The sequence below is a fragment of the Anomaloglossus baeobatrachus genome, chromosome 4 (assembly GCF_048569485.1).
Source record: "Anomaloglossus baeobatrachus isolate aAnoBae1 chromosome 4, aAnoBae1.hap1, whole genome shotgun sequence".
NCBI classification, from domain to species: Eukaryota; Metazoa; Chordata; class Amphibia; order Anura; family Aromobatidae; genus Anomaloglossus; species Anomaloglossus baeobatrachus.
Window position 1 is genome coordinate 49361493 of NC_134356.1, and position 26632 is coordinate 49388124.

The window sequence follows — 26632 nt, forward strand, 5'->3', positions numbered from 1 at the left end:
GACTGATTAGACAGTTTGTGTACAATGCTGCAAAGTAAGTTGGTGCTCTAAAGGCAACGGTAGAGTGAAGATATTCATCCGATCCTGTTTATTGATCAGATTGCCTGGTGGGGTCAGCCGGCATTTTTAATCCCCCCCCCGCCCCCCATCCTCTCCTGAGGCATACTAAGATTCCGGAGGGAGAAGAGGTGTTGTATAACTTGATTGACATATCTAAGACAAGTCCTCTGCTATGTTAGCAGCACTACTAAGAAAAGTGCAATTTTGGATAAAAAAAAAATAAAAAATAAAATAAAATGGTGAAACTCATGAATGAATCAGGATTATAACCATTTTCCATTTTCTCACATTCCACCAATGTTATGTCAGACCCTGCAGCCAGGGGGATCTACCTCTTATTAGTAAGTACAATGAGGTTTTCAGCCAAAAAATCATATACTGTAAATTTTGGACGCACTTTCTAGCAAGAAACAAAACCTTGCTAAAAAGTGTGTGTGCATCTTATAGTATAGAGGTGGGTTCCTTTGATAGAGGAGAACAAGGACAAGGCGTCCTTCCCGATCACAGAGAGCCATGCAATGGTGCTGCCCTTTGTCTACCTGATGGACAGTGATCAGTTTGATGGGTGCAGGGCAGGAGGTGTAGCCACAAGGGTCTGCAAATCTGTAACGCTGCGCCAATCCTCACCGGCTGCTCATGTGCTCAATCATAAAAAAAATGTAATGTAGTTCATTATGGCTAAAAGTTTGGAGAGTGAGACAAATTGTGGCTTTTACGCACTTTCCTGCTTCAGTGTTTTTTGATCTTTTAGTCAATTGTATCTACGGTTATGAAGAACAATAAGTATTTATACCTTTATAGACAAATACATCAAGTACATGCAAAGTCTGAATATTCGCAGTGTTGTCCCTTATTTTTACAGACTTCTGCCCTTCGCCCTGACAGCTGGTACCAAATCCTGACAAATGACCCCATTCTTTCTCTGTTTTTGTTCATCCTCCAACTTTTTGAGAATTTTGCTCAGGTTCTCAATTGGATTGAGATGTACAATTTCCTGGCCCTGGACTCATAATGTCAATGTTTTGCTCACTGAGCCACTTGGTTATCACTTTTTCCTTGTGACCTGGTCTCCATCATGCTGGAAAAAGCCTTGTTCATCACCAAATTGCTCCTGGAAATGGTAGAAGTTGCTCTTGGAGGGTGTTTAGATCCCATTCATTATTCATGGCAGTATTACATAGTTACTTAGATTGAAAAAACACCTAGGTCCATCTAGTTCACCCTTCCTCCATCAATTTTACATTTTGTCCCTAAAGGGGGCTTTACACACTATGACATCGCTAATGCGAACTCGTTGGGGTCACGGGAATTTGTGACGCACATCCGGCCGCATTAGCGATGCCGTTGCGTGTGACACCGATGAGCGATATTACATCGTTGCAAAAACGTGCAAAATCGCTCATCGGTGACATGGGGGTCCATTCTCAAATATCGTTACTGCAGCAGTAACGAGGTTGTTCGCTACGTGTGACACCGCAGGAACGAGGAACCTCTCCTTACCTGCCTCCCAGCCGCTATGCGGAAGGAAGGAGGTGGGCGGGATGTTACGTCCCACTCATCTCCGCCCCTCCGCTTCTATTGGGCGGCGGGTCAGTGACGTCGCTGTGACGCCGCACGACCCGCCCCCTTAGAAAGGAGGCGGTTTGCCGGTCACAGCGACGTTGCCGGGCAGGTATGTGTGACGGGTCTAGGCGATGTTGTGTGGCACAGGCAGCGATTTGCCTGTGTTGCACAACAGATGGGGGCGGGTACCCATGCTAGCGATATCGGGACCAATATCGCAGTGTGTAAAGCAGGCTTAAGTCACTTATAACCAACAATGTTGTGTAGTGAGGAAATCATCCAGCCCTGATATAAAAGCTGTTATAGTATCTGCCATTACTACCTCTTGTGGTCGGCATTCCACAGTCTGACTGCTCTAACTGTAAAGAACCCTTTCCTATTTAGCTGTCGGAATCGCTTTTCTTCCACTCGCAGTGAGTGCCCCCTGGTCCTTAGTATTGTCTTTGGAAGGAATAAGTCATGTGCCAGTCCTTTATATTGACCACACATGTATTTATACATATAAATGAGATCTCCTCTCAGACGTCTTTTTTCTAAGCTAAACATATCTAACTTTTCCAGCCTCTCATCATACGGGCGGCCTCCATTCCTTATAATACTCTAGTTGCCCGCCTTTGAACTGACTCTAACTTCTGAATGTCCTTTTTAAAATGCGGAGCCCAAAACTGGATCCCATATTCCAGATGTGGCCTCACAAGTGATTTATAGAGGGGTAACAATACGTTGGGATCACGGGATCTAATCCCTCTTTTTATACACCCTAGAATCTTGTTTGCTTTAGCAGCTGCTGCCTGACATTGAGTGCTGCTGCTCAGCTTATTTGCAATGAGAATACCCATTTGTTCTTACACAAAATTGTGAGTGATCCCCTCCATGCAGGAAAACACATGAGTGGTCTCGGGACGCTTTACTGTTGGCAGACACAGGACTCATGGTAGTGTTCACCCTTTCTTCTTTGGACAATCATTCTTACAGATGTCCCAAACAGTCTAAAGTGGAGGTGGAGGGGGTAGGGAGATTCAGAGAAAATAACTTCCCCACGTCCTCCGCAGTCCAATCCTTTAGTTATTAAAACATAAACTAGATGTAATTGTCATTAAAAGTATAAAATCTTATGAAATGCTGATAATTATACTTCAGTTACAATAGAATAATTGACTAAAAGGCCAAAAAACAACAATTTTTGTGCAAACCAAACTTTTGGCCACGGCTGTACATGTGCTGTAGCTGATCTGTGTGTGTTGATGCAGCAGATTGGTGTATGTGTGGGTACATAATGTGCTGCTGTGAAGCTGTGTGTGTATAATAGCAAAAGGTAAACTCCGGCACTCTACCCCAAAAGATTGTCAAACAATCGTTCTGATTCAAAAGGTTCTTTATTACATGAAAGTCCAAACCAAACGTTTCGACCAATATGGTCTTCATCAAAGGACTATCTGTGAAGCAGCAGGAAATGGTGAGACAAAAGTCAAAGATGCAGCGCAGTGAGCCCCAAAGGGCGCTGCATCTTTGACTTTTGTCTCACCATTTCCTGCTGCTTCACAGATAGTCCTTTGGTGAAGACCATATTGGTCGAAACGTTTTGTTTGGACATCTGTTTTGTACTTTCATATAATAAAGAACCTTTTGAATCAGAACGATTGTTTGACATTCTTTTGGGGTAGAGTGCCGGAGTTTACCTTTTGCTATTTTCCTCTTTTTCTCCTGAGCACCTACAAGGTGAAGCAGGGTCCTAATTTTGTGTGTGTATAATACACCGGGTGTAGAGAAACACTAACCATAGATCCATTACCTCCACAGTTTACCCTAGTGCATTAAAGGGAACCTGTCAGGTGCAATATACACCCAGGTCCACGAGCAGTTCTGGGTGTATATTGCTATTCCTTGCCTAACCGTCCCTGTATACACTAGCATAGATAAAAGGGATCTTTAGAAAAAGTATTTCAAAGAAGGGAATTTTGTTTACTTACTGTAAATTCCTTTTCTTCTAGCTCCAATTGGGAGACCCAGACAATTGGGTGTATAGCTATGCCTCCGGAGGCCACACAAAGTATTACACTAAAAGTGTAAAGCCCCTCCCCTTCAGCCTATACACCCCCCGTGCTGCCACGGGCTCCTCAGTTTTGGTGCAAAAGCAAGAAGGAGGAAAAAATTATAAACTGGTTTAAAGTAAATTCAATCCGAAGGAATATCGGAGAACTGAAACCATTCAACGTGAACAACATGTGTACACAAAAACAGGGGCGGGTGCTGGGTCTCCCAATTGGAGCTAGAAGAAAAGGAATTTACGGTAAGTAAACAAAATTCCCTTCTTCTTTGGCGCTCCATTGGGAGACCCAGACAATTGGGACGTCCAAAAGCAGTCCCTGGGTGGGTAAATAATACCTCATAATAGAGCCGTAACGGCTCCGTCCTACAGGTGGGCAACCGCCGCCTGAAGGACTTGCCTACCTAGGCTGGCATCTGCCGAAGCATAGGTATGGACCTGATAGTGTTTCGTGAAAGTGTGCAGGCTCGACCAGGTAGCTGCCTGACACACCTGCTGAGCCGTAGCCTGGTGTCGCAAGGCCCAGGACGCTCCCACGGCCCTGGTAGAATGGGCCTTCAGCCCTGAGGGAACCGGAAGTCCCGAGGAACGATAAGCTTCGAGAATTGGTTCCTTGATCCACCGAGCCAGGGTTGATTTGGAAGCTTGTGTCCCTTTACGCTGCCCAGCGACAAGGACAAAGAGTGCATCCGAGCGGCGCAGGGGCGCCGTACGAGAAATGTAGACTCTGAGTGCTCTCACCAGATCTAACAAGTGCAAATCCTTTTCACACTGGTGAACTGGATGAGGGCAAAAAGAAGGTAAGGAGATATCCTGATTGAGATGAAAAGGGGATACCACCTTAGGGAGGAATTCCGGAACCGGACGCAGAACCACCTTGTCCTGGTGAAACACCAGGAAAGGAGCTTTGCATGACAACGCTGCTAGCTCAGACACTCTCCGAAGTGAAGTGACTGCTACCAGAAAAACCACTTTCTGCGAAAGGCGTGCGAGCGAAATATCCCTCATTGGCTCGAACGGTGGTTTCTGAAGAACCATCAGCACCCTGTTCAGATCCCAGGGTTCTAACGGACGCTTGTAAAGAGGGACGATGTGACAAACCCCTTGCAGGAACGTGCGTACCTGTGGGAGTCTGGCCAGGCGCTTCTGAAAAAACACAGAGAGCGCAGAGACTTGTCCCTTAAGGGAGCCTAGCGACAAACCCTTTTCCAATCCGGATTGAAGAAAGGACAGAAAAGTGGGCAAGGCAAATGGCCAGGGAGAGAAACCCTGAGCAGAGCACCACGACAGGAATATTTTCCACGTCCTGTGGTAGATCTTGGCGGACGTTGGTTTCCTAGCCTGTCTCATGGTGGCAATGACCTCTTGAGATAATCCTGAAGACGCTAAGATCCAGGACTCAATGGCCACACAGTCAGGTTGAGGGCCGCAGAATTCAGATGGAAAAACGGCCCTTGAGACAGCAAGTCTGGTCGGTCTGGCAGTGCCCACGGTTGGCCGAACGTGAGATGCCACAGATCCGGGTACCACGACCTCCTCGGCCAGTCTGGAGCGACGAGGATGGCGCGGCGGCAGTCGGCCCTGATCTTGCGTAACACTCTGGGCAACAGTGCCAGAGGGGGAAACACATAAGGAAGCTGAAACTGCGACCAATCCTGAACTAAGGCGTCTGCCGCCAGAGCTCTGTGATCTTGAGATCGAGCCATGAATGTTGGGACCTTGTTGTTGTGCCGTGACGCCATTAGGTCGACGTCCGGCATCCCCCAGCGGCAACAGATCTCCTGAAACACGTCCGGGTGAAGGGACCATTCCCCTGCGTCCATGCCCTGGCGACTGAGAAAATCTGCTTCCCAGTTTTCTACGCCCGGGATGTGAACTGCGGAGATGGTGGAGGCCGTGGCTTCCACCCACATCAAAATCCGCCGGACTTCTTGGAAGGCTTGCCGACTGCGTGTTCCACCTTGGTGGTTGATGTAAGCCACCGCTGTGGAGTTGTCCGACTGAATTCGGATCTGCTTGCCTTCCAGCCACTGCTGGAACGCTTTTAGGGCAAGATACACTGCCCTGATCTCCAGAACATTGATCTGAAGTGAGGACTCTTGCTGAGTCCACGTACCCTGAGCCCTGTGGTGGAGAAAAACTGCTCCCCACCCTGACAGACTCGCGTCCGTCGTGACCACCGCCAAGGATGGGGGTAGGAAGGATTTCCCCTTCGATAAAGAGGTGGGAAGAAGCCACCACCGAAGGGAAGCTTTGGTTGCCTGAGAGAGGGAGACGTTCCTGTCTAGGGACGTCGGCATCCTGTCCCATTTGCGTAGGATGTCCCATTGAAGAGGACGCAGGTGAAACTGCGCGAAAGGAACTGCCTCCATTGCTGCCACCATCTTCCCCAGGAAGTGCATGAGGCGCCTCAAGGGGTGTGACCGACCTTGAAGGAGAGATTGCACCCCTGTCTGTAGTGAACGCTGTTTGTCCAGCGGAAGCTTCACTATCGCTGGAAGAGTATGAAACTCCATGCCAAGATATGTCAGCGATTGGACCGGTGTCAGATTTGACTTTGGAAAATTGATGATCCACCCGAAACTCTGGAGAGTCTCCAGAGTAACGTTGAGGCTGTGTTGGCATGCCTCTTGAGAGGGTGCCTTGACCAGCAGATCGTCTAAGTAAGGTATCACCGAGTGACCCTGAGAGTGGAGGACCGCAACTACTGTAGCCATGACCTTGGTGAAAACCCTTGGGGCTGTCGCCAGGCCGAACGGCAGTGCCGCGAACTGAAGGTGTTCGTCTCCTATGGCGAAGCGCAGGAAGCGCTGATGCTCTGGAGCAATCGGTACGTGGAGATAAGCATCTTTGATATCGATCGATGCTAGGAAATCTCCTTGGGACATTGAGGCGATGACGGAGCGGAGGGATTCCATCCGGAACCGCCTGGTCATTACGTGTTTGTTGAGCAGTTTTAGATCCAAAACAGGACGGAAAGACCCGTCCTTCTTTGGAACCACAAACAGGTTGGAGTAGAAACCGTGACCCTGTTGCTGAAGAGGAACCGGGACCACCACTCCTTCTGCCTTCAGAATGCCCACCGCCTGCAGAAGAGCCTCGGCTCGCTCGGGAGGCGGAGATGTTCTGAAGAATCGAGTCGGAGGACGAGAGCTGAACTCTATCCTGTAACCGTGAGACAAAATGTCTCTCACCCAACGGTCTTTTACTTGTGGCAGCCAGGTGTCGCAAAAGCGGGAGAGCCTGCCACCGACCGAGGATGCGGTGTGAGGAGGCCGTAAGTCATGAGGAAGCCGCCTTGGTAGCGGCACCTCCGGCGGTCTTTTTAGGGCGTGATTTGGACCGCCATGCGTCGGAGTTCCTCTGATCCTTCTGAGGCCTTTTGGACGAGGAAAATTGGGACCTGCCCGCCCCCCGAAAGGACCGAAACCTCGACTGTCCCCTCCTCTGTTGGGGTGTTTTTGGTTTGGCCTGGGGTAAGGATGTGTCCTTTCCCTTGGATTGTTTGATGATTTCATCCAATCTCTCACCAAACAAGCGGTCGCCAGAAAATGGCAAACCAGTTAAGCACTTTTTGGAAGCCGAATCTGCCTTCCATTCCCGTAGCCACAAGGCCCTGCGTATTGCCACCGAATTGTCGGCTGCAACCGCCGTACGGCTCGCAGAGTCCAGGACAGCATTAATAGCGTAGGACGCAAATGCCGACGTTTGAGAGGTTATGGACGCCACCTGCGGCGCAGACGTACGTGTGAGTGCGTCAATTTGCGCCTGACCAGCTGAGATAGCTTGGAGTGCCCATACGGCTGCGAATGCTGGAGCAAAAGACGCGCCGATAGCTTCATAGATGGATTTCAACCAGAGCTCCATCTGTCTGTCAGTGGCATCCTTGAGTGAAGCTCCATCTTCCACTGCAACTATGGATCTAGCCGCCAGTCTGGAGATTGGAGGATCCACCTTGGGACACTGAGTCCAGCCTTTGACCACGTCAGGGGGGAAGGGGTAACGTGTATCCTTAAGGCGCTTGGAAAAACGCTTATCTGGACAAGCTTGGTGTTTCTGGACTGCCTCTCTGAAGTCAGAGTGGTCCAGAAACGTACTCATTGTACGCTTAGGAAACCTGAAACGGAATTTCTCCTGCTGAGAGGCTGACTCCTCCACTGGAGGAGCTGAGGGAGAAATATCCAACATTTGATTGATGGACGCAATAAGATCATTCACTATGGCGTCCCCATCAGGAGTATCAAGGTTGAGAGCGGCTTCAGGATCAGAATCCTGATCAGCTACCTCCGCTTCATCATACAGAGAGTCCTCTCGCTGAGACCCTGAACATTGTAATGATGTCGAGGGGATATCATAGCGAGCTCGCTTAATCGGTCTGGGGCTGCGGTCCGTGTCAGAGACCTCACCCTGGGATCCAGGAGACACCCCGGGAGGACATTGCTGTTTCAACTGAGGGGGACCAGGGGGCAATGATTCCACAGTGCCCCTGGCTTGAGATGCCGGCTTGGACTGCAAGGCTTCTAATATCTTAGCCATAGTCTCAGAAAGTCTTTCAGTAAAAACTGCAAACTCCGTCCCTGTCACCTGGACAGTGTTAACAGGTGGTTCTCCCTGGGCCACCCTTAGCAGAGGCTCCGGCTGAGAAAGTGCCACAGGGGCCGAGCATTGCACACAATGAGGGTCAGTGGAACCTGCCGGCAGTATAGCCGTACATGCTGCACAGGCAGCATAGTAAGTCTGTGCTTTGGCACCCTTGCTATTTGTGGACGACATGCTGTTGTCTCCTCTGAGCAATACAGGAGGGTAAATAGCCACAAATCAACAGTGCACCATACAGTGTAAAGTATAGTCTATAATCATATAATCTATAAGTACACTTCTGCACTAGTGGGGCCAGCACCTAGGTGCTGCTTACCGCCCGCGCAAAGCGGTTGTGTGGGCACCAGAAATCCTGCCTGGGTCTCCCTGAGCTTGTCTCTCCTCTCCAGCGTTAGCAGAGCTGAGAGGAATGGCTGCCGGCGTCCTGAGGAGAGGAGGGAGCCGTGGGCGTGACCCAGAAAAGTGCGGGAACTGGTGCCCCACTGTGCAGAGTGAGGGGGGTGGAGTATGCAAAGCATGCTCCAGCCCTCAGTGCTGCCGTCCTGTACAGCGTCCCGCCCTTCCCCTGACTGGCAGGGCTGGGGGCGGGAAGAAAACGAGACTAGGCCGCAAAAGCCGGGGACTCGAGTTATAAGCGCGGCCGCCGTATAAGCGCGGTCGGCGCGGAAGTCCCCGGCGCACTAACAGTCCCAGCCGCGCCGCAGTGATAACCATGGCAGCGGCGGTCAGCGCGGCAGTCCCCCTACACGAACACACTCAGCGACGCTGAAGTGTGTAATGGCACAAACGCAGCCAGCGCTGCTGTCCCCGGTGCACTAGCACACCCAGCAATGCTGGAGTGTTGCTGTGCGCGGTCCCCACGGGGACACAGAGTACCTCAAAGTAGCAGGGCCATGTCCCTGAACGATACTCGGCTCCTATCCAGCATGGTCCACAGGAGCTGTGGATGGAGCACGGTCTCCTGTGCCTGGAGACCGATGGGATCCCACTTCACCCAGAGCCCTAATTGAGGGATGGGGAAGGAAAGCAGCATGTGGGCTCCAGCCTCCGTACCCGCAATGGATACCTCAACCTTAACAACACCGCCGACAAGAGTGGGGTGAGAAGGGAGCATGCTGGGGGCCCTGTTATGGGCCCTCTTTTCTTCCATCCGACATAGTCAGCAGCTGCTGCTGACTAAGCTGTGGAGCTATGCGTGGATGTCTGACCTCCTTCGCACAAAGCATAAAAACTGAGGAGCCCGTGGCAGCACGGGGGGTGTATAGGCTGAAGGGGAGGGGCTTTACACTTTTAGTGTAATACTTTGTGTGGCCTCCGGAGGCATAGCTATACACCCAATTGTCTGGGTCTCCCAATGGAGCGCCAAAGAAAGATCTTTTATCGTATGCTAATGAGTGCAGGGACTAGTCCCCTGGGCGTTACTTCCCCGGCCAGTCGCCTGTGGGTATGCTAACATGCTAATGAATGTGCAGCATCAGAGAATGATCTGACTCACCTCTCCGCCGCCATGACCCCCCGACGGGGGATTTCGGCTCAGTACGCATTACCCCGGAGTTACGGTCATGCGCAGTACTTCATTTTGAAGCCAGGACGCGTTCACCCGGCTTCATAGTGCGCATGACCCTAACGCCGGGGTCATGCGCACTGAGCCGAAATCCAGCGTCAGGCGCTGTTGGCGGTGCAGAGGTGAGTGAGATCATCCTCTCGCGCTGCACATTCATTAGCATGATGGCACACCCACAGGGGCGTACTAACATGCTAATGGAGGAGACTAGCCAGGGGAACTAATGCCCAGGGGACTAGTCCTCTCACTCATTAGCATACGATAAAAGATCTTTAGAAATACTATGCTAGTATATACAGGGACAGTTAGGCAGGGATTAGCAATATATACCCAGAACTGCTCATGGTCCTGGGTGCATATTGAACCCGACAGGTTCCCTTTAAAAAGTTAACGATATTCATCCCCTTTTTTGCACCAAGAGAGAAGTTTTAATCAGTAGCAGCCATGTTTTTCCCATTTTCTGCAGTCTAAACTTAGAGTCCGTCCTTCATTTAGTCCTGAATTTGTGCCCGTGTTCTGGGTTCTCTGCAAAGGGCACAACTTTAAGGTAAAATTTCACAAATCAATAATTTTTGCAATCTCTCACATGATTATGTTTGATAATATTTTACTTCTCCGTTCACTTCCAAAGCCAAGACTATATTTCTTTTGGTTTCCTGTATCCAGAGAGTTGTGGGAGCTCAGGTGTCACCCGGCATTACTGTGATGGCTGTATGGACGGTGTTTGTGAGACACCAACAGGATTTGGAGGCGGCTTTGGATGTGATTGGAGCGGGGATGTAACTCAAACCCATACATCATTGATTAAAAAAAGTATTTTTTAAAATGAATGAAAAATTTAAAGGGAACCTGTCACCACTTTATTACCCTATAAGCTGCGGTCACGACCAACGTGCTCTTTTATACAGCATTCTAACATGCTGTATATAAGAGCCCAGGCCGCTGTGAGAAGATAAAAAACACTTTATAATACTCATCTAAACCGGTCACTGCGGTGGATGTGGCTCAAATGGGCATCTTCGTCCTCTGGTGTCGGCGCCTCCTCTTTCGGCCGTCTTCGTCCTCTTTCTGAAGCCTGTGTGCATGATGCGTCTACGTCATACACACTCGCAGGTCCTGCGCATGCGCACTACAATACTTTGATCTGCCCTGCTCAGGACCTGAATGCCGGCGAGTGTGGATGACGTCGGACGCGTCATGCACCGCGGCTACAGAAGGACGACAGAGGCGGCGCCGGCACCGGAGGACGAAGACGCCCATTTGATCCACATCCACCGCAGCAACCGGTTTAGATGAGTATTATAAAGTGTTTTTTACATTCTACACAGTGGCCTGGGCTCTTATATACGGGATGTTAGAATGCTGTATATAAGAGCTCACTGGTGGTGGCCGCAGCTTATAGAGCAAAAAACTGGTGACAGGTTCCCTTTAACACATCTTCTATATCCGGGCGTGCACTCGGTGCTTGCTGGCAGCGGTGCGCTCCTGATGACTGACAGTTTGGACCGGTGACGTGGCTGCGTTGCTGACCCCGGCTGTGTGCACTTGCAGCCTGCAATCAGTGGCATAGGATATCGGCCACCAGTAATGGACGGCAGTGGTGGACGATACCCTTGACAATGAGCAGTAATGAACTAGAGATTTAAAAATCCCTCTGTTCAGGATGAAGAAAGTAAATTGCAAACTTTCTTGTTTGTACAAAGACTACAATTTTACCCATTTCAGAAGATGAGGTAGACCCTTTAATTTTTTTAGGCCTCCTTCACATATTCGTGTCTCCGGTACGTGTGACGTCCGTTTTCACAAGTACCGGAGACATGGGCACACATAGACCCATTTAAATCAATGGGTTTGTGCACATGTGAATGCTTTGCCATGGACCGTGTGGAGTATACATGTGTCCGTGTGCTCCACACATAGACATGTCCGTTTTTCTCCGGCAGCACGGGTGTCACATGGACCGCACGGATGTGATCCATGTGACATGTACCAGAGAAAACACACGTGTTTGTGAAATAAAATGATTTGCTATAATCACCTTCTCCAGCGTTGCTGTCTCCTGCTTCCGACACCTGCTCATTGCATATGCACGGTACACAGGACCGGAAGCAGCAGTGGCGTGGAGTCGGCAGGGCCGGAGACCATAGATCAGCACCGTGGACAGCAACATCAGGGACAGGTGAGCAGAAAGTTCCTGTTCTCCGTATGTTATTACAAATAACACATGGAGAACACACGTGTGCCACAATCACAGCACACGGAGGGCAATACGCACCTTTTACACGTCCGTACAAAACGTGCATAGTTTTCACGGAGTGTGAAAGAGGCCTTTCAGGGGTGTTCCAGCCTTACTCCCCCCTTTTGGTCTAGGTGCTGCACGGTGAAGCTGCAGAGGCGACCACCCATCATTCATGGGGATGTCTAGAGAATAGGTGACCGTTGGGGAGACCCAGTTGCCAATCCCAAGTACGGGAAGTCCAAAGTTTCCTCTGTAAGTAGAGTAGTGGGCATGTGCGACCATCGCTCCTATAGACAGTTGAAGGTCGCGCATACTCATTACTTCGCCATTCACACCCCTCTCTACTGATCGGTGGGGATCCTAGAGGCCGAACTCCCAGCAATACTCCATTTATCCTCTATCCTATCCTCTTTATATAGGAAAACACCCGCGCATTAGATTTGCTGGTTACTTTTACCGTCCGGTGTGCGGCTGCCTCTCTCCATGGCCCATGTTAGGTCAGGGAGGTGGAAGTCCCTTTAAAAAAAATGATGACAAAATGATTGAGATAAGTCATGCCAATAAAAAAAACAAATCACAATACATAATCTGAACATTTACCTACTAGGTTAGAAAACAAACAGTCTTTCTCTCGCCACGGGTTTATCCATAGCGCAATCCCATTCACTTAAGGTGCAATACCAGACACATCCTTTAGACAACTGTGGCGCTGTTTTGGAAAGCGATTTAAGACAATATATAGTCAATGCTACCTGTAGGGATCCCCTAGTATAAGAGAATCTGTGACGACGCGGCTTGGCACAGAAGGAATGAGGTGGACTGTAAAATTCACACAATATGTAACAGGTCTTAGGATTCAGCACGGAGCTCGGGTGGTCACACGGTGACTTCAGGTGGAGGGTCCTCATCCACTACGGTAATAACCTCCTCCAGGGGGACTGCCTGGACGCCCTCCTGGGAATGGTTGGTGTTAATGCTCTGGGTCTCGCACTGAGGATGGACTGACACGTTGACGGCAATCTCCTGCCCTTGCATAGAGCTGTCCTCAGAGTCACCCGCAGGAGATCCGCTCCGGTTCATCCCTGGACTGATGGTGTAGATCCCAGCCACGTGATCTTTTTCAACCTGGTCCGGGTCATCCAGTCGTACGGCCTCGAACATTTCTTCCATGAAGGCCCTGCAGTTGAAGATGAGCGGTGGCAAGGGAATACTTCTAGCCAGCTCCTCTATGTAACGAGCGAACTCCATGGTCTTGAACTGGGTCACCTTGGCCAGCTCCAGGGTTTTGGCCGAGGTGATAATCGGGATCCGTTTTGCGATCTCGAAGGCTTTCTGGAGCTTCTCGGCCCCTTCGGTACGGAAGAACTCGTTGATGGCTTTCTCGGTCTTCCGGAGGTGGCTGCTCATCATGCAGAGCCGGGTGATGTTCAGGATGAGGGTGATGGTGAAAGTCACCAAGCAGACGATCATGTAATAAATACTCATGTCTCCAGAGGTAAAAGTCACACGGAGGGTAACGGTATAATAGAAAGTGGAGTTCCCAACCGGACACATGCAGGTGTACCTCCCTCGGTCGGCAAATGTTACGCTGGTGATGTTCAGGGCTCCGTTGGAGGAGATCAACCATTTCCCTCCTGTATTTTTGGAAGCAAAAAAAAAACAGAATATCAGGAAGCAAAAAGGATAAACATCCCAAAATAAATATATTGCAATATCATTACTGCAACTGGGAGGAGAATAATAAAACACATAGTATTTATAAAACTGGGATAACTCTTATTAGGGAACTCTGATCTGGACAATCATTCCTTAGCCAATGGGTTGCCCACTCTGGAGGACCCATGCTGTCCTGTATTACAGACAGTCCATTGGGTTCAATAAGCACTGTGCAATACTTAGTATCTCCTGTGGGGGCACTGCAAGGAAGCTTAACCCTTACTGCCTGGTTTTCCCTCAGATCACAGCTGATCGCTGGGGGTCACACACTATGAGAACCCATATGCTTTCACCTTAAGGTGTAACTCTAGGGAATAACTGTAGACGGGAGGAGTTGCTGTATTTTTCAGATTATAAAACGCACTTTTCCTCCCCAAAATTTGAGAGGAAAATGAGGGGTGCTTCTTACAATCTGAATGAAGCTTACCGGGGTGTGGTGGAGCGATGGAAAGGGGTCACAGGAGGCAGGGGAGACGCTGCGGGCGGTGAGGCAGGGGCCACCATTCTGACAATATCGGCGGTGCGGGCTTCAAATAATGGCATCCGGATTCGGCGTGTGCGCAGATGGAGCTCTTGGCTTGTCATCGAGCTGATCGCTTAATCTGCGCACGCGCAGTTTCCGGGCGCCATTTCTTTGAAGTCCACACTGCCGACAGTTTCTGGATGTTCCTCCTGCCTCAGCGCCCGCAGCGAGTATCTGGGATACCCACCGCACCATCATTCTACTCTACCACCGCCCCTGCGTCCTGTGACCCCCGCTCCACCACTGCTGCCACTCCCCTCCGGTAAGACATCAGCGGATTATAAGACGGATCCCATATTGTTTCCCCCCCCTAAATTTGGGGTGTGTCTTATAAAACGAAAAATATGGTATTTCCTGTACTGCAGACTCCCCTGTGACTCCCGTACGCAACAACAGACGATCTTCTCGTCCTACCGATCAAACGTCACACAAAAGATACAATTTCAAGGGCTGATTCATCTAACAGTTTGCGTCTGAAATTTGGCATGAAACCATTCACTGCCTTTTGGCTTTTTCACACCAGCTTCGCCAAGTCTTTCAATGCATACCTGGAGGAGAGATGCCCGAGTGCGGCCCAACAAATTCAAGATCAATTTTGACACTGGTGCACAACAGGCTAAAAATAAAATTAGTGCACCCTCTCCAGCACCAGCTGGATCAAGACTGGGGTACAAAATGCCTGTCTTGATGAATCAGCCCTTAGTTTTTCCCCCCAGCTGGTTACAGCTCTTGCCACGCCGTCTTACCTCCTTCCACTTCTGCCAGTGGATGCCCCTTGGAATTGAACCACACCACGTCCCCAATCTGACTGGCGTTGAGGTTGCACTCTATCACGGCGCTGCTCCCCTCCTTGGCGATCTGGTCCCGGTGGGCAGCAGAATTGGCAGAGATCTGCAGTTGGGCATGTACGGAGGCATTGTGGTGACCGAGCAGGTGCGTGACATTGGGTAATATTTGGGCACTGGAAAGCAATCCTGCACGGCTGCTGCAGAGAAGGAAGAAGAGGGGCAGGGAAGAAAGACAAGACACGGGCCCTTCCATCTGATCATACATAGACGGCGGTAGACTCCAGGGTAAGAGCTCCAGACATGGGAGGCTCAAGCAGATCCGTTAGTGGTGACTACAAGCTGCAGCCGGGTCTCCACCATCCTCCCGCAGCCGAGATCATACCTAGAAGAAAAGGACTATCATTTAGTCATTAACGAAGACCCAATAATTATGGATAGGAGACCACCCAATAAACATCAGATAACAGCGAAAAACTGTGGTACTAAACCCAATTGTTAAATTATTTTTATTTATTTATAGCAACCATATGAAATTAATAAAATTTTACCAACCCGTAAGTTGCAGTGGTATAAAGCCTGTCAAGTCGTCCCAACGCACGTTTCACCTCTTCATCAGGTGAAAAGGTGATCAAGAGGTGAAACGCGCGTTGGGACGACCTGGGAGGCTTTATACCACTGCAAACTACGGGTTAGTACTGGTTTATAATCATTTATTGAATTGGAGGATATTTAGGAAGTAATTGACAGTATATTTAACAATAGGTGATTATACATATTGGTTACACTGATAACATTATAACTCAGGAATTATTGATTAAATTCATGGAATAGTAGTCAATTATATTGTATCCTCCTATATCCCCCTAAATTTATATTGTGACTATTAAATCTGAATAATTGTACCGGTATGTTTACATAACTATTATATTGTAATTGTTGTGGTATAGCCAACCTATATGGACTTCTTGCTAATTTTATTAATTTTATACAGTTGTTATAAATAAATAAATAAAATAATAAGAAAAGAAACAAAGGACTGGTTAATCTGTGACCGTACACAAGTAGCTAAAAACCCGGTCCGGCCTCATTCCACCTGTCAGCCCACACTCAGCACCACCCTGCGCAAATACCTCCCGAAATATGGAAACAAGAACGTAACTGCCCAAATTATAGGTAACAAATATGGATGTGGGTAAATTAATCAACCTAAAGACACAGACTTCTTAAAGGGAGTGATTTGATTTATCCCACCAGTGTCATACATAGTTGAAGAAGCTTAGTGGATAAGGACACCCAATTTATGACAAGCACCTGTAATGACCATCATCTGCTCCAGTTATAATGCAGCTATATAGGAGCAGCAGTACTGAGAAGCTGAGTGCAGAAGAGCACTGGCTGAGACCCTGATCAACAAAGGATTCTGGCTCAAACAGCTGAGTAGGTAAGAGCACCTGTCATGAAGATACTGTGTAGCAAGGTAAGAGCGCCTACACCTAGGGTAAGAGCGCCCACGCCGCGCAGCTAGGGCGCCCACGCCGTGCAGCCAGGGTAAGAACGCCCACACCGAGCAGCCAGGGTAAGAGCGCCCACACAGAGCATCTACGTACGGGCATTAATGACACTGCCAAGCTAAATAAGAGCTCCTGCACCATAGAGTTAAGTGGTTAAGAGCAGCAAATGAGTAAGCTGAGAAGGAAAGAGGATCTGTAATGTAGGACACTTGTAAAGATACTGTGCAGCTAGGTAAGAGCACCTACACACTGCTGCTGCTGCATAAGACCACCTATACTGCAGGGTTCTGCTAGGTAAGAGCTCCTGCAACACTGAGCTAAGTGGGTAAGACCACCATATAAGACAATGATCAACTAAAGGATCCCCCACAGTAGAGCAGGCAAAAGCACTCGTAATGCACCACAGTATAATGGCACTATGCACCGCAGGGCTGAGTGGGTAAGAGCACCGAGCTTCCCATATGAGCGGTATCCCCTGGCTGAATCACACCAGCCTCTACCGCCCTGACTCAGTAGATAAGTACACGGCGCACTCACCGGTTATTCCGGACTCTCCCTCCCGTCCTTCCTGAGGCGACATCTGCAGCCAGCCTCCTCCACAGCTGACGGCCCCCGGAAGTGCTCGTCGCCTGCTGACTGATCACTTCCGGGTGGCGGCTGCTTCCCTGACCCCGCAGTGTCAGTGACGTGGCGGGAGCTGCGGACAGCGGTGACGTCACACGCGGGGACCTCCGCTCCTCCACACAGGTAACGTCACTCCCCGCCGCGCCTCCCTCCGGGCACTACAAGGCTCAGCATGGCGGCCTGGCCTCACAGCAATCACTGCTGCTCGTTGTCTGCAGCCTGAATACAATAAGTGATGAGCAACTACAACTCCCAGCATGTCCTGTGGCTCGCAGTGATGGAGGTGTGTTATCTCCCACTGCTGAGAGTTGTGTGTCCTGTGTATTCTGGCAGTGCGGCCGCTTATGTGCCTCATGGGTCTCCAGACACCGGACTGTGCAGTGTCAGAGCCGAGCTGTCAATCACTGAAGCCCCGCCCACACAGAGCTGCTGACAGTGTAAACTATGGGCGTCACCGCGCGTAAACTTTGAGCGTCACCACGGCGTAACCTATGTGCGTCACCACGGCGTAAGCTATGGGCGTCACCACGGCGTAAACAATGGGTGTCGCATCGTAAACTACTGGCGACACCACAGCGTAAACTGTGGGCGTCACCGCGTTGTAAATTATGGGTGAGCACCGTAATGTAAACTATGGGCGTCACCACGGTGTAAACTATGGGCGTCACCACGGTGTAAACTATGGGCGTCACCACGGTGTAAACTATGGGCGTCACCACGGTGTAAACTATGGGCGTCACCACGGTGTAAACTATGGGAAGCATTAACTATGGTCGTCATCATGACATAAACTGTGGGAAGTGTTGACTATGGGCGTCACCACGGCGTAAGCTATGGGCGTCACCACGGCGTAAACTACTGGCGTCACCACAGCGTAAACTGTGGGCGTCACCGCGTTGTAAATTATGGGTGTCATCGTGACATAAACTATGGGCGTCACAATAATGTAAACTATGGGAAGCATTAACTATGGTCGTCATCGTGACATAAACTGTGGGAAGTGTTGACTATGGGCGTCACCACGGCGTAAGCTATGGGCGTCACGATGGTGTAAACTATGGGAAGCATTAACTATGGTCGTCATCGTGACATAAATTATGGGCGTCACCGTGGTGTAAACTGTGGGAAGCGATAACTATGGTCGTCATCATGACGTAAACTATGGGCAGCGCTTCGGCGTAAACTATGGGCGTGACCACTGCGTAAACTATGGGCGTCCCCACGGTGTAAACTATGGGCATCACAATGGTGTAAACTATGGGAAGCATAAACTGTGGGCGTCACCGTGGCGTAAACTGTGGGAAGCGTTAACTGTGGTCGTCATTGTGACGTAAACTATGGGCAGCACCGCAACGTAAACTATGGGCGGCACTACGGTGTAAACTATGGGATGATTACAGCTTTAACTTCCCTAAGGGGGCTAATAAATAAAATAAAAAGTAAAAAAAAAACCCCAAACCTTTCTAAAGGTCTGAAGATATAGTTTGTCGCCCTCTTTTTGCCCCATTGAAAATAAAACAATTAAAAAAAAGAATAATAAAATATACACACATATTTGGTATCTCTGGGCTCAGAAATGTCCGATCTATCAAAATATAAAATGAGTTAATGTGATCAGTACACAATGTAGCGAGAAAAAAATATTAGAACTGCAGAATTAGTTTTTTAGGTCACTGCCATATTACACTAAAATGCAATAACAGGCGATTAAAACATCGCATCTACCCAAAAATGGTATCATTCAAAACACCAGCTCATGACGCAAAAAATAAGGTGTCACTGAACCCCAGATCCCGAAAATGAGAAACACACCCCACTGATGATCGGATGGAGATCTGGGAATTTGGGCACAAGTCCTCCCTCTGATACCGATGCCATAAATAGTGGTATATGGTCGGGGGTGGGGCATGAATGGCTGGCACACAGAGGTGTGTGTGTACATGAGGTGTAAGGTGGCGTTCTACCGACAGCCTGATTAGCGGGACGTGTAATATTACCGGCAGCCTGATTAGCGGGACATGTAATCTACCGGTAGCCTGATTAGCGGGACGTGTAATCTACCGGCAGCCTGATTAGCGGGACGTGTAATCTACCGGCAGCCTGATTAGCGGGACGTGTAATCTACCGGCAGCCTGATTAGCGGGACGTGTAATCTACCGGCAGCCTGATTAGCGGGACGTGTAATCTACCGGCAGCCTGATTAGCGGGACGTGTAATCTACCGGTCTGTATTTATCATATTTGGACATTTTTCTCTTTCCATCCTAGATGTTTTAATAATGTCTGAAAAAGACAGCGGTGAGCACACGGGGGAAGGCGCACAACCCCAGGAGCAGGAAGCAAACCCAACCCCTACAGAAAGTAATAGCCCTGAGGAGGGAAAAGCCGTCTCCGAACCAGTGGCCATAACTCGCAAACGTCCTGAGGCCAAATCTAGCAGTGTGTCAGCCGAGGAAGAGGAGGAGACACCCGACAAGCCGGAGCAGGTGAGGAGTGGGCGAAATGTCATCTGTTTAAAGGGAATCTATCACTAGGTTTTTGCCACCTAATCTGAGAGCAGCATAATGTAGGGGCAGAGAGCCTGATTCCAGCGATGTGTCACTTAAGGGTACTTTACACACTGCGATATCGGTACCGATATCGCCAGCGTGCGTACCCGCTCCCATCGGTTGTGCGACACGGGCAAATCGCTGCCCGTGTCGCACAACATCGCCCGGACCCGTCACACGGACTTACCTTCCCTGCGACGTCGCTGTGACCGGCGAACCGCCTCCTTTCTAAGGGGGCGGTTCGTTCAGCGTCACAGCGACGTCACAGCAGCGTCACTGAACCGCCGCCCAATAGAAGCAGAGGAGCAGAGATGAGCGGGACGAACATCCCACCCACCTCCTTCCTTCCGCATAGCGGCCGAGAGGCAGGTAAGGAGAGGTTCCTCGTTCCTGCGGTGTCACACGGAGCGATGTGTGCTGCCGCAGGAACGAGGAACAACTTCGTTACTGCTGCAGTAACGATATTTGAGAATGGACCCCCATGTCACCGATCAGCGTTTTTGCTCCTTTTTGCGACGATGCAAAATCGCTCATCGGTGTCACACGCAACGGCATCGCTAAAGTGACCGGATGTGTGTCACCAATTCCGTGACCCCCAACAAGATTGCTGTAGCGATCTCGTAGCGTGTAAAGCCCACTTTACTCATCCTTACTTTTTTTTTTTTCCTCCTACTTATTCAATTTAACCCTTTATCGACTGGTGACGTACATTTTCCTCTTTGGTCTTCTGTGTGGGGTGCACTAGCATATGGGCTGACATTGGATCCGTGTGCTGTCTGTTCAGTACACGGGCTCTGACCTTACCTGTACAGGATGTCTAACACTGGTATTGTTGGGTTTGTGTGGCGGCATTTACTTGTGACTTTTTTTTTCTACATTGCTGCTTTTTTGGCCACACAGCTGTGTGAAGAATTTCAACCATTTTTATATATACAGTTAGGTCCAGAAATATTTGGACAGTGACACAAGTTTTGTTATTTTAGCTGTTTACAAAAACATGTTCAGAAATACAATTATATATATATAATATGGGCTGAAAGTGCACACTCCCAGCTGCAATATGAGAGTTTTCACATCCAAATCGGAGAAAGGGTTTAGGAATCATAGCTCTGTAATGCAGAGCCTCCTCTTTTTCAAGGGACCAAAAGTAATTGGACAAGGGATTCTAAGGGCTGCAATTAACTCTGAAGGCGTCTCCCTTGTTAACCTGTAATCAATGAAGTAGTTAAAAGGTCTGGGGTTGATTACAGGTGTGTGTTTTTGCATTTGGAAGCTGTTGCTGTGACCAGACAACATGCGGTCTAAGGAACTCTCAATTGAGGTGAAGCAGAACATCCTGAGGCTGAAAAAAAAGAAAAAATCCATCAGAGAGATAGCAGACATGCTTGGAGTAGCAAAATCAACAGTCGGGTACATTCTGAGAAAAAAGGAATTGACTGGTGAGCTTGGGAACTCAAAAAGGCCTGGGCGTCCACGGATGACAACAGTGGTGGATGATCGCCGCATACTTTCTTTGGTGAAGAAGAACCCGTTCACAACATCAACTGAAGTCCAGAACACTCTCAGTGAAGTAGGTGTATCTGTCTCTAAGTCAACAGTAAAGAGAAGACTCCATGAAAGTAAATACAAAGGGTTCACATCTAGATGCAAACCATTCATCAATTCCAAAAATAGACAGGCCAGAGTTAAATTTGCTGAAAAACACCTCATGAAGCCAGCTCAGTTCTGGAAAAGTATTCTATGGACAGATGAGACAAAGATCAACCTGTACCAGAATGACGGGAAGAAAAAAGTTTGGAGAAGAAAGGGAACGGCACATGATCCAAGGCACACCGCATCCTCTGTAAAACATGGTGGAGGCAACGTGATGGCATGGGCATGCATGGCTTTCAATGGCACTGGGTCACTTGTGTTTATTGATGACATAACAGCAGACAAGAGTAGCCGGATGAATTCTGAAGTGTACAGGGATATACTTTCAGCCCAGATTCAGCCAAATGCCGCAAAGTTGATCGGACGGCGCTTCATAGTACAGATGGACAATGACCCCAAGCATACAGCCAAAGCTACCCAGGAGTTCATGAGTGCAAAAAAGTGGAACATTCTGCAATGGCCAAGTCAATCACCAGATCTTAACCCAATTGAGCATGCATTTCACTTGCTCAAATCCAGACTTAAGACGGAAAGACCCACAAACATGCAAGACCTGAAGGCTGCGGCTGTAAAGGCCTGGCAAAGCATTAAGAAGGAGGAAACCCAGCGTTTGGTGATGTCCATGGGTTCCAGACTTAAGGCAGTGATTGCCTCCAAAGGATTCGCAACAAAATATTGAAAATAAAAATTTTTTTTTGGGTTTGGTTTATTTGTCCAATTACTTTTGACCTCCTAAAATGTGGAGTGTTTGTAAAGAAATGTGACAATTCCTACAATTTCTATCATATTTTTGTTCAAACCTTCAAATTAAACGTTACAATCTGCACTTGAATTCTGTTGTAGAGGTTTCATTTCAAATCCAATGTGGTGGCATGCAGAGCCCAACTCGCGAAAATTGTGTCACTGTCCAAATATTTCTGGACCTAACTGTAGATCTAAAAACCAGTGCAGCTGGTGTCAGTGTGCAGGGAGCCGCAGTGCAGTCATACTCCACATAGGTACCCGTCCTATAGTTTACGAGGGGGTGGGAAGGGGTTAATTACCTTAATTAATTAAATTAAAGACGCACCCCATATTTGGAGAAACAAAAGGTAAAAAAAAATATGGGGTCCGTATTATAATCCGGTGGTGTTTTACCAGGGAGGGGGGCCGACAGCGGAACGGGGGTCACAGGAGGCAGGGGCAGTTCTGAAGTAAAGTGATGCTGCGAGTGGTATAGAGGGGGGGCCCGGATACTGACAGCATTGCTGTTCTGCTAGGTGTGGCTCTGCTCTGTGAGGGGCTGCTCTGCTCGCAGAGGCTCTGCTCTTTGCGTGGCTGCTCTGCTCGCAGCGGCTCTGCTCTGTGTGGGGCTGCTCTGCTCGGCGGGCGGTAAAGCACTGGCCATTCTGAAGATATCGGCGGTGAGGGCTTCTTCAAACAATGGCGGTCGGAGTCCGCGCATACGCAGATGAGAGCTTGAGCCTAGAGTTCCATCTGCGCACGCGCCAACTCTAGGCACCATTATATGAAGAAGCCCTCACTGCCAAAATGTTCAGAATGGTCGGTGACTTACTAACTGCTGCACAGAGGAGAGCAGCCCCGAGCAGAGCAGCGCACCGCCACAAAATGCAGGGCGAGCCGCACAGAGCCGAGCCCCGCACAATACAGAGCCACGCCGTGCCGCACAATGCTGAGCGAGCCGCGCCACATAACGCACAGAGCAGCTCCCGCAGCACACCGCATAGCATTGCCCCCTGCCTTCTTTGACGCCTTTTCACCACACCCTAGTAAGCTACATTCGGATTTTAAGATGCACCCCTCATTTTCCTCCCAAATTTTTGGGAGGAAAAGTGCATCTTATTATTCGAAAAATATGGTACATGAAGAGTACAGCTGGCTTACTATTACAAAGCTGAATTCTGCTGATTGAACGATTCACAATCTTCAGCTTCGTCATCTGTTTTGACGATATTGTCCGTATCACATTAACTGCACCGGGTGAAGGTCGCCGTAATGGGCCCTCGGTAATAAACCAACCACGTGATAAAATGATAGGAAGCATTTAATGTCCATAAAAAAGCTGATGACATAAACTCGCTTCACCAAAAACTAGTGCAATAAACATTTTATTGCACTTTATGTTAGTAAGTGGTACTTTTCCATTATCCGGACGACACCAGGAGCCTCAAAAACCTGTTTAGTACTGTATTGTTGTAACTCTAGAAAGCCAAATACCACCACAACCCCTAATGAATTGGCGGGGACTTTCAGTGCCCCTGCTTTCGGCACTTTCCCGAGGCTGTTGGCTTGGCACATGGCTACCGCTCCGAGCCTTTTATCTCTACGTATTAGGCTACTTTCACACATCCGGTTTTTGCTCTGCGGCACAATACGGCGCTCTGCAGAAAAACCGCAACCGTTTTTTTTGCCGCCGGTTGCGTTTTTTTTTTTCATAGACTTACATTAGTGCCGTATTATGTCGCATGGGCTTGCGTTCGGTCTGGTTTTTGCCGCATGCGGCAGATTTAGCCGATGCCGCGGCCGGATGGAACGTTGCCTGCAACGTTTTTTGCTCCGGCAAAAAAAACGCATCGCGCCGCATCCGGCTGCTGCGGCGCATTTTTCAATGCATGCTTATGGACGCCGGATGCGGCGCGATGCGGAAAAAAACGCATCCGGCCGCCGCATGCGGTTTCTTCCACTGCGCGTGCTCAGTAGCATGCCGCAACCGGAAAAAAACGGACGGGCCGCATGTAAAAACTTATGCAAAGGATGCGGTGTTTTCGCCGCATCCGTTGCATAGGTTTCACAGCCGGATTGAGCCGCACTGCTCAAACCGGATGTGTGAAAGTAGCCTTAACCTCGAAACGTTTGAGACCTAAAGGTTCTGGAAATTCTTGTGGACTACGTTGGACAACTCACAACACTATGTGACCACAATGAAATCCTGCTGGAGCCAAACCTCTGGAGAAGAAGGGACTTTTTTGGAGATGAACTTGACACCACGAGACCAGGCTCTTGGTCAGTAGAGAGAGAGAGACCTCCCGGTATAAACCTTTCATCTGGTTCTCAGAGCAGGGACTCCTGTCAGACCTTCTTCTCTACTTATTGCTCCAGGGCACCTTCAAGATAGTAAGGACTTAGAAGTCCTGGAGATGCCTCCTGGCCACGTTGGACAGCTCCATCTCCTATGGGGCGACCGGAAAAGGCTGCTGCGGCCATGTATGATCCTTCCATCTGGTTCTCAGAGTGGAGGGCTCCTGTCAGGTTAAGGCTTAGACCTTCTTCTCTACTCAGCGCTCCAGGGCACCTTCAAGATAGTTGTGACTTGCAGGTGCAGGAGATGCCTCCTGGCCATGTTGGACAGCTCAATTTCCTGTGGACAGCCGGAAAAAGCTGCTGGAGCCAGATGATCTCTCCATCTGGTTCATAGCAGAGTATTCCTGTCAGATTGAGGCTTGGACCTTCTTCTCTACTCACTGCTTCAAGATAGTAGTGACTTGCAGGTCCTGGAGATGCCTCTTGGTCACGTTGGACTGCTCAATCTCCTGTAGACAACCGGAAAAAGCTGCTGGGGCCCTTCCATCTAGTTGACTGGTTTCGAGCTGCCAATTCAGAACATTGTGCTAAGCTAGGGCACCTCTGCTAGGGCATGGATTACTCCCTCCGTGGGGGTCATATGCCTGCAAGCATCTGTTCTTCTATTCCATAGGTCCACTACTCGGTCTTCAATCAACATCTATGTGGCGCTCCTACCTTTGCAAGTCTTAGCATAGGTGTACTACAAGCATCAGTTCCTTGGGTAATAACCTGAGGGATGGCTATTCTTCCTTCTGCAGTTCTGGTGTTAGTTTTCCCACCCCAGGGTCAGCTTTAAGAAGTCCCATGGCTTCTGTGTCCCCCAATGAAGTATCTGAGAAATTAAGATTTTTGGTACTCCCCGTAATGAATAGCTGGGTGTCGGATGCCAGGTGTAGGCTGTTGGGGAGGAATCAACTTTATTTTTCTAAATCTATTCTTGGTGTTAGCTTCCAGGTGGCAGCACATTAACCCTAAGTTCTTGTATCCCCCAATAAAGGCTACAAGAAGGAGATTGTACGTGAGTACCAAAAATCTTCTTTTTTTTTTCTGTGAAGCTTATTAGTCTTTTTTTTTTTTTTCTTGCAGGAATCTGCTGCCAAATCTCCATCCTCATGGGGCTATTGGGGCAACTGGGGCAAGTCCTTAATTTCCACAGCTACGGCCACAGTGGCTACTGTTGGTAAGTATAGGTAGTCCCTTGATGAGGCCTCAAGTGCCTATTATGGTGCCTATAGAGTTGTATATTTGTCCCATTGACTATCATTGTAAACGTCTTATTAAATAGTGGTCTAAATAAACACTAGGCATAATGGACAAACTTACGTCAATCCTATATCTTACATTTGGGCTTTAAAAGTCTATGGGAACGGGTTGGACTCGTTGACTACCATTAGGTTGGAACCAGTGGCCATAAACTGGATTGACTGGCAAAATGTAGAGTTTCTTCAGTGAAAAACAGAGCCTTATCTCTATTAGTAAAAATTTTAGGGTGAGACAATATCGTGGGTGAGCAGAGATTAAACAATAAGAGGCCAACAACCCATGTTTGGTCACACCCTTAAAGGGGTTGCTCTTGGTCAGACAAGGTACACCGCTCCCCTGTCTTCCTGCTTGCTTGAGGCTATGCGTTCCTTCTTGATTGACACCTCAGACCAGTGGCACCGTTGGCCCAAACATGAGAATAACCCTTTAAAAGTATATTTTATCTCTGCCTTACTAGTATAAAACATACTAAAGTCTTTGGCTTCACTTCATCAAGACCAGTGCTGATCACGCCGATCTTGATGAAGAGACTCGTTGGAGTCAGATGCTTCTGACTCATTAATAGGTACATCATGGACTCTAGACTTAACAAGGACCTCCAAGGTGTCATGCACAGGCCTCTTTAAGTCGATTCCAATCAGACGACCACTTCACAATCCAGTACAAATAGCATGATAATGTAAAATATTAAGCAAAGCTATTCTCACTCCCGTCGTGTAGAAGGTGACAGTGAATGCTCCTCCTCACAGGTCAAGGTATCTCCTCTGCTATCGAGAAGGCGGAGAGCTCACTGGGCGTCCCGAGTCCTGTAGAGCTGTCATTTAGGGATCGGACAGAATTCACAGAAGGCAAGTAACGTCCCTAATCGGTT

General features: G+C 48.9%; 2 protein-coding genes across 2 annotated transcripts in view; one reads left to right on the forward strand and one right to left on the reverse strand.

Annotated features, from left to right (window-relative positions):
• Positions 1 to 11190: 11190 nt before the first annotated feature.
• Positions 11191 to 17257, reverse strand: MFAP3 (microfibril associated protein 3). Its single transcript, XM_075344316.1, has 3 exons — positions 17148 to 17257; positions 15058 to 15481; positions 11191 to 13706 (listed from the first exon to the last, which is right to left on the reverse strand). Exons 2-3 carry the CDS (start codon positions 15362 to 15364, stop codon positions 12949 to 12951), a joined length of 1065 nt encoding a protein of 354 aa, XP_075200431.1. The 5' UTR covers positions 15365 to 15481; positions 17148 to 17257; the 3' UTR covers positions 11191 to 12948.
• Positions 17252 to 26632, forward strand: part of FAM114A2 (family with sequence similarity 114 member A2) — a 56529-nt gene continuing 47148 nt past the window's right edge. Inside the window, exons 1-4 of the mRNA XM_075344315.1 lie at positions 17252 to 17357; positions 19502 to 19719; positions 25585 to 25678; positions 26511 to 26609. Coding sequence (XP_075200430.1) covers positions 19513 to 19719; positions 25585 to 25678; positions 26511 to 26609 — 400 coding nt within the window. The 5' untranslated portion in view covers positions 17252 to 17357; positions 19502 to 19512. The remainder of the gene's footprint in view (positions 17358 to 19501; positions 19720 to 25584; positions 25679 to 26510; positions 26610 to 26632) is intronic.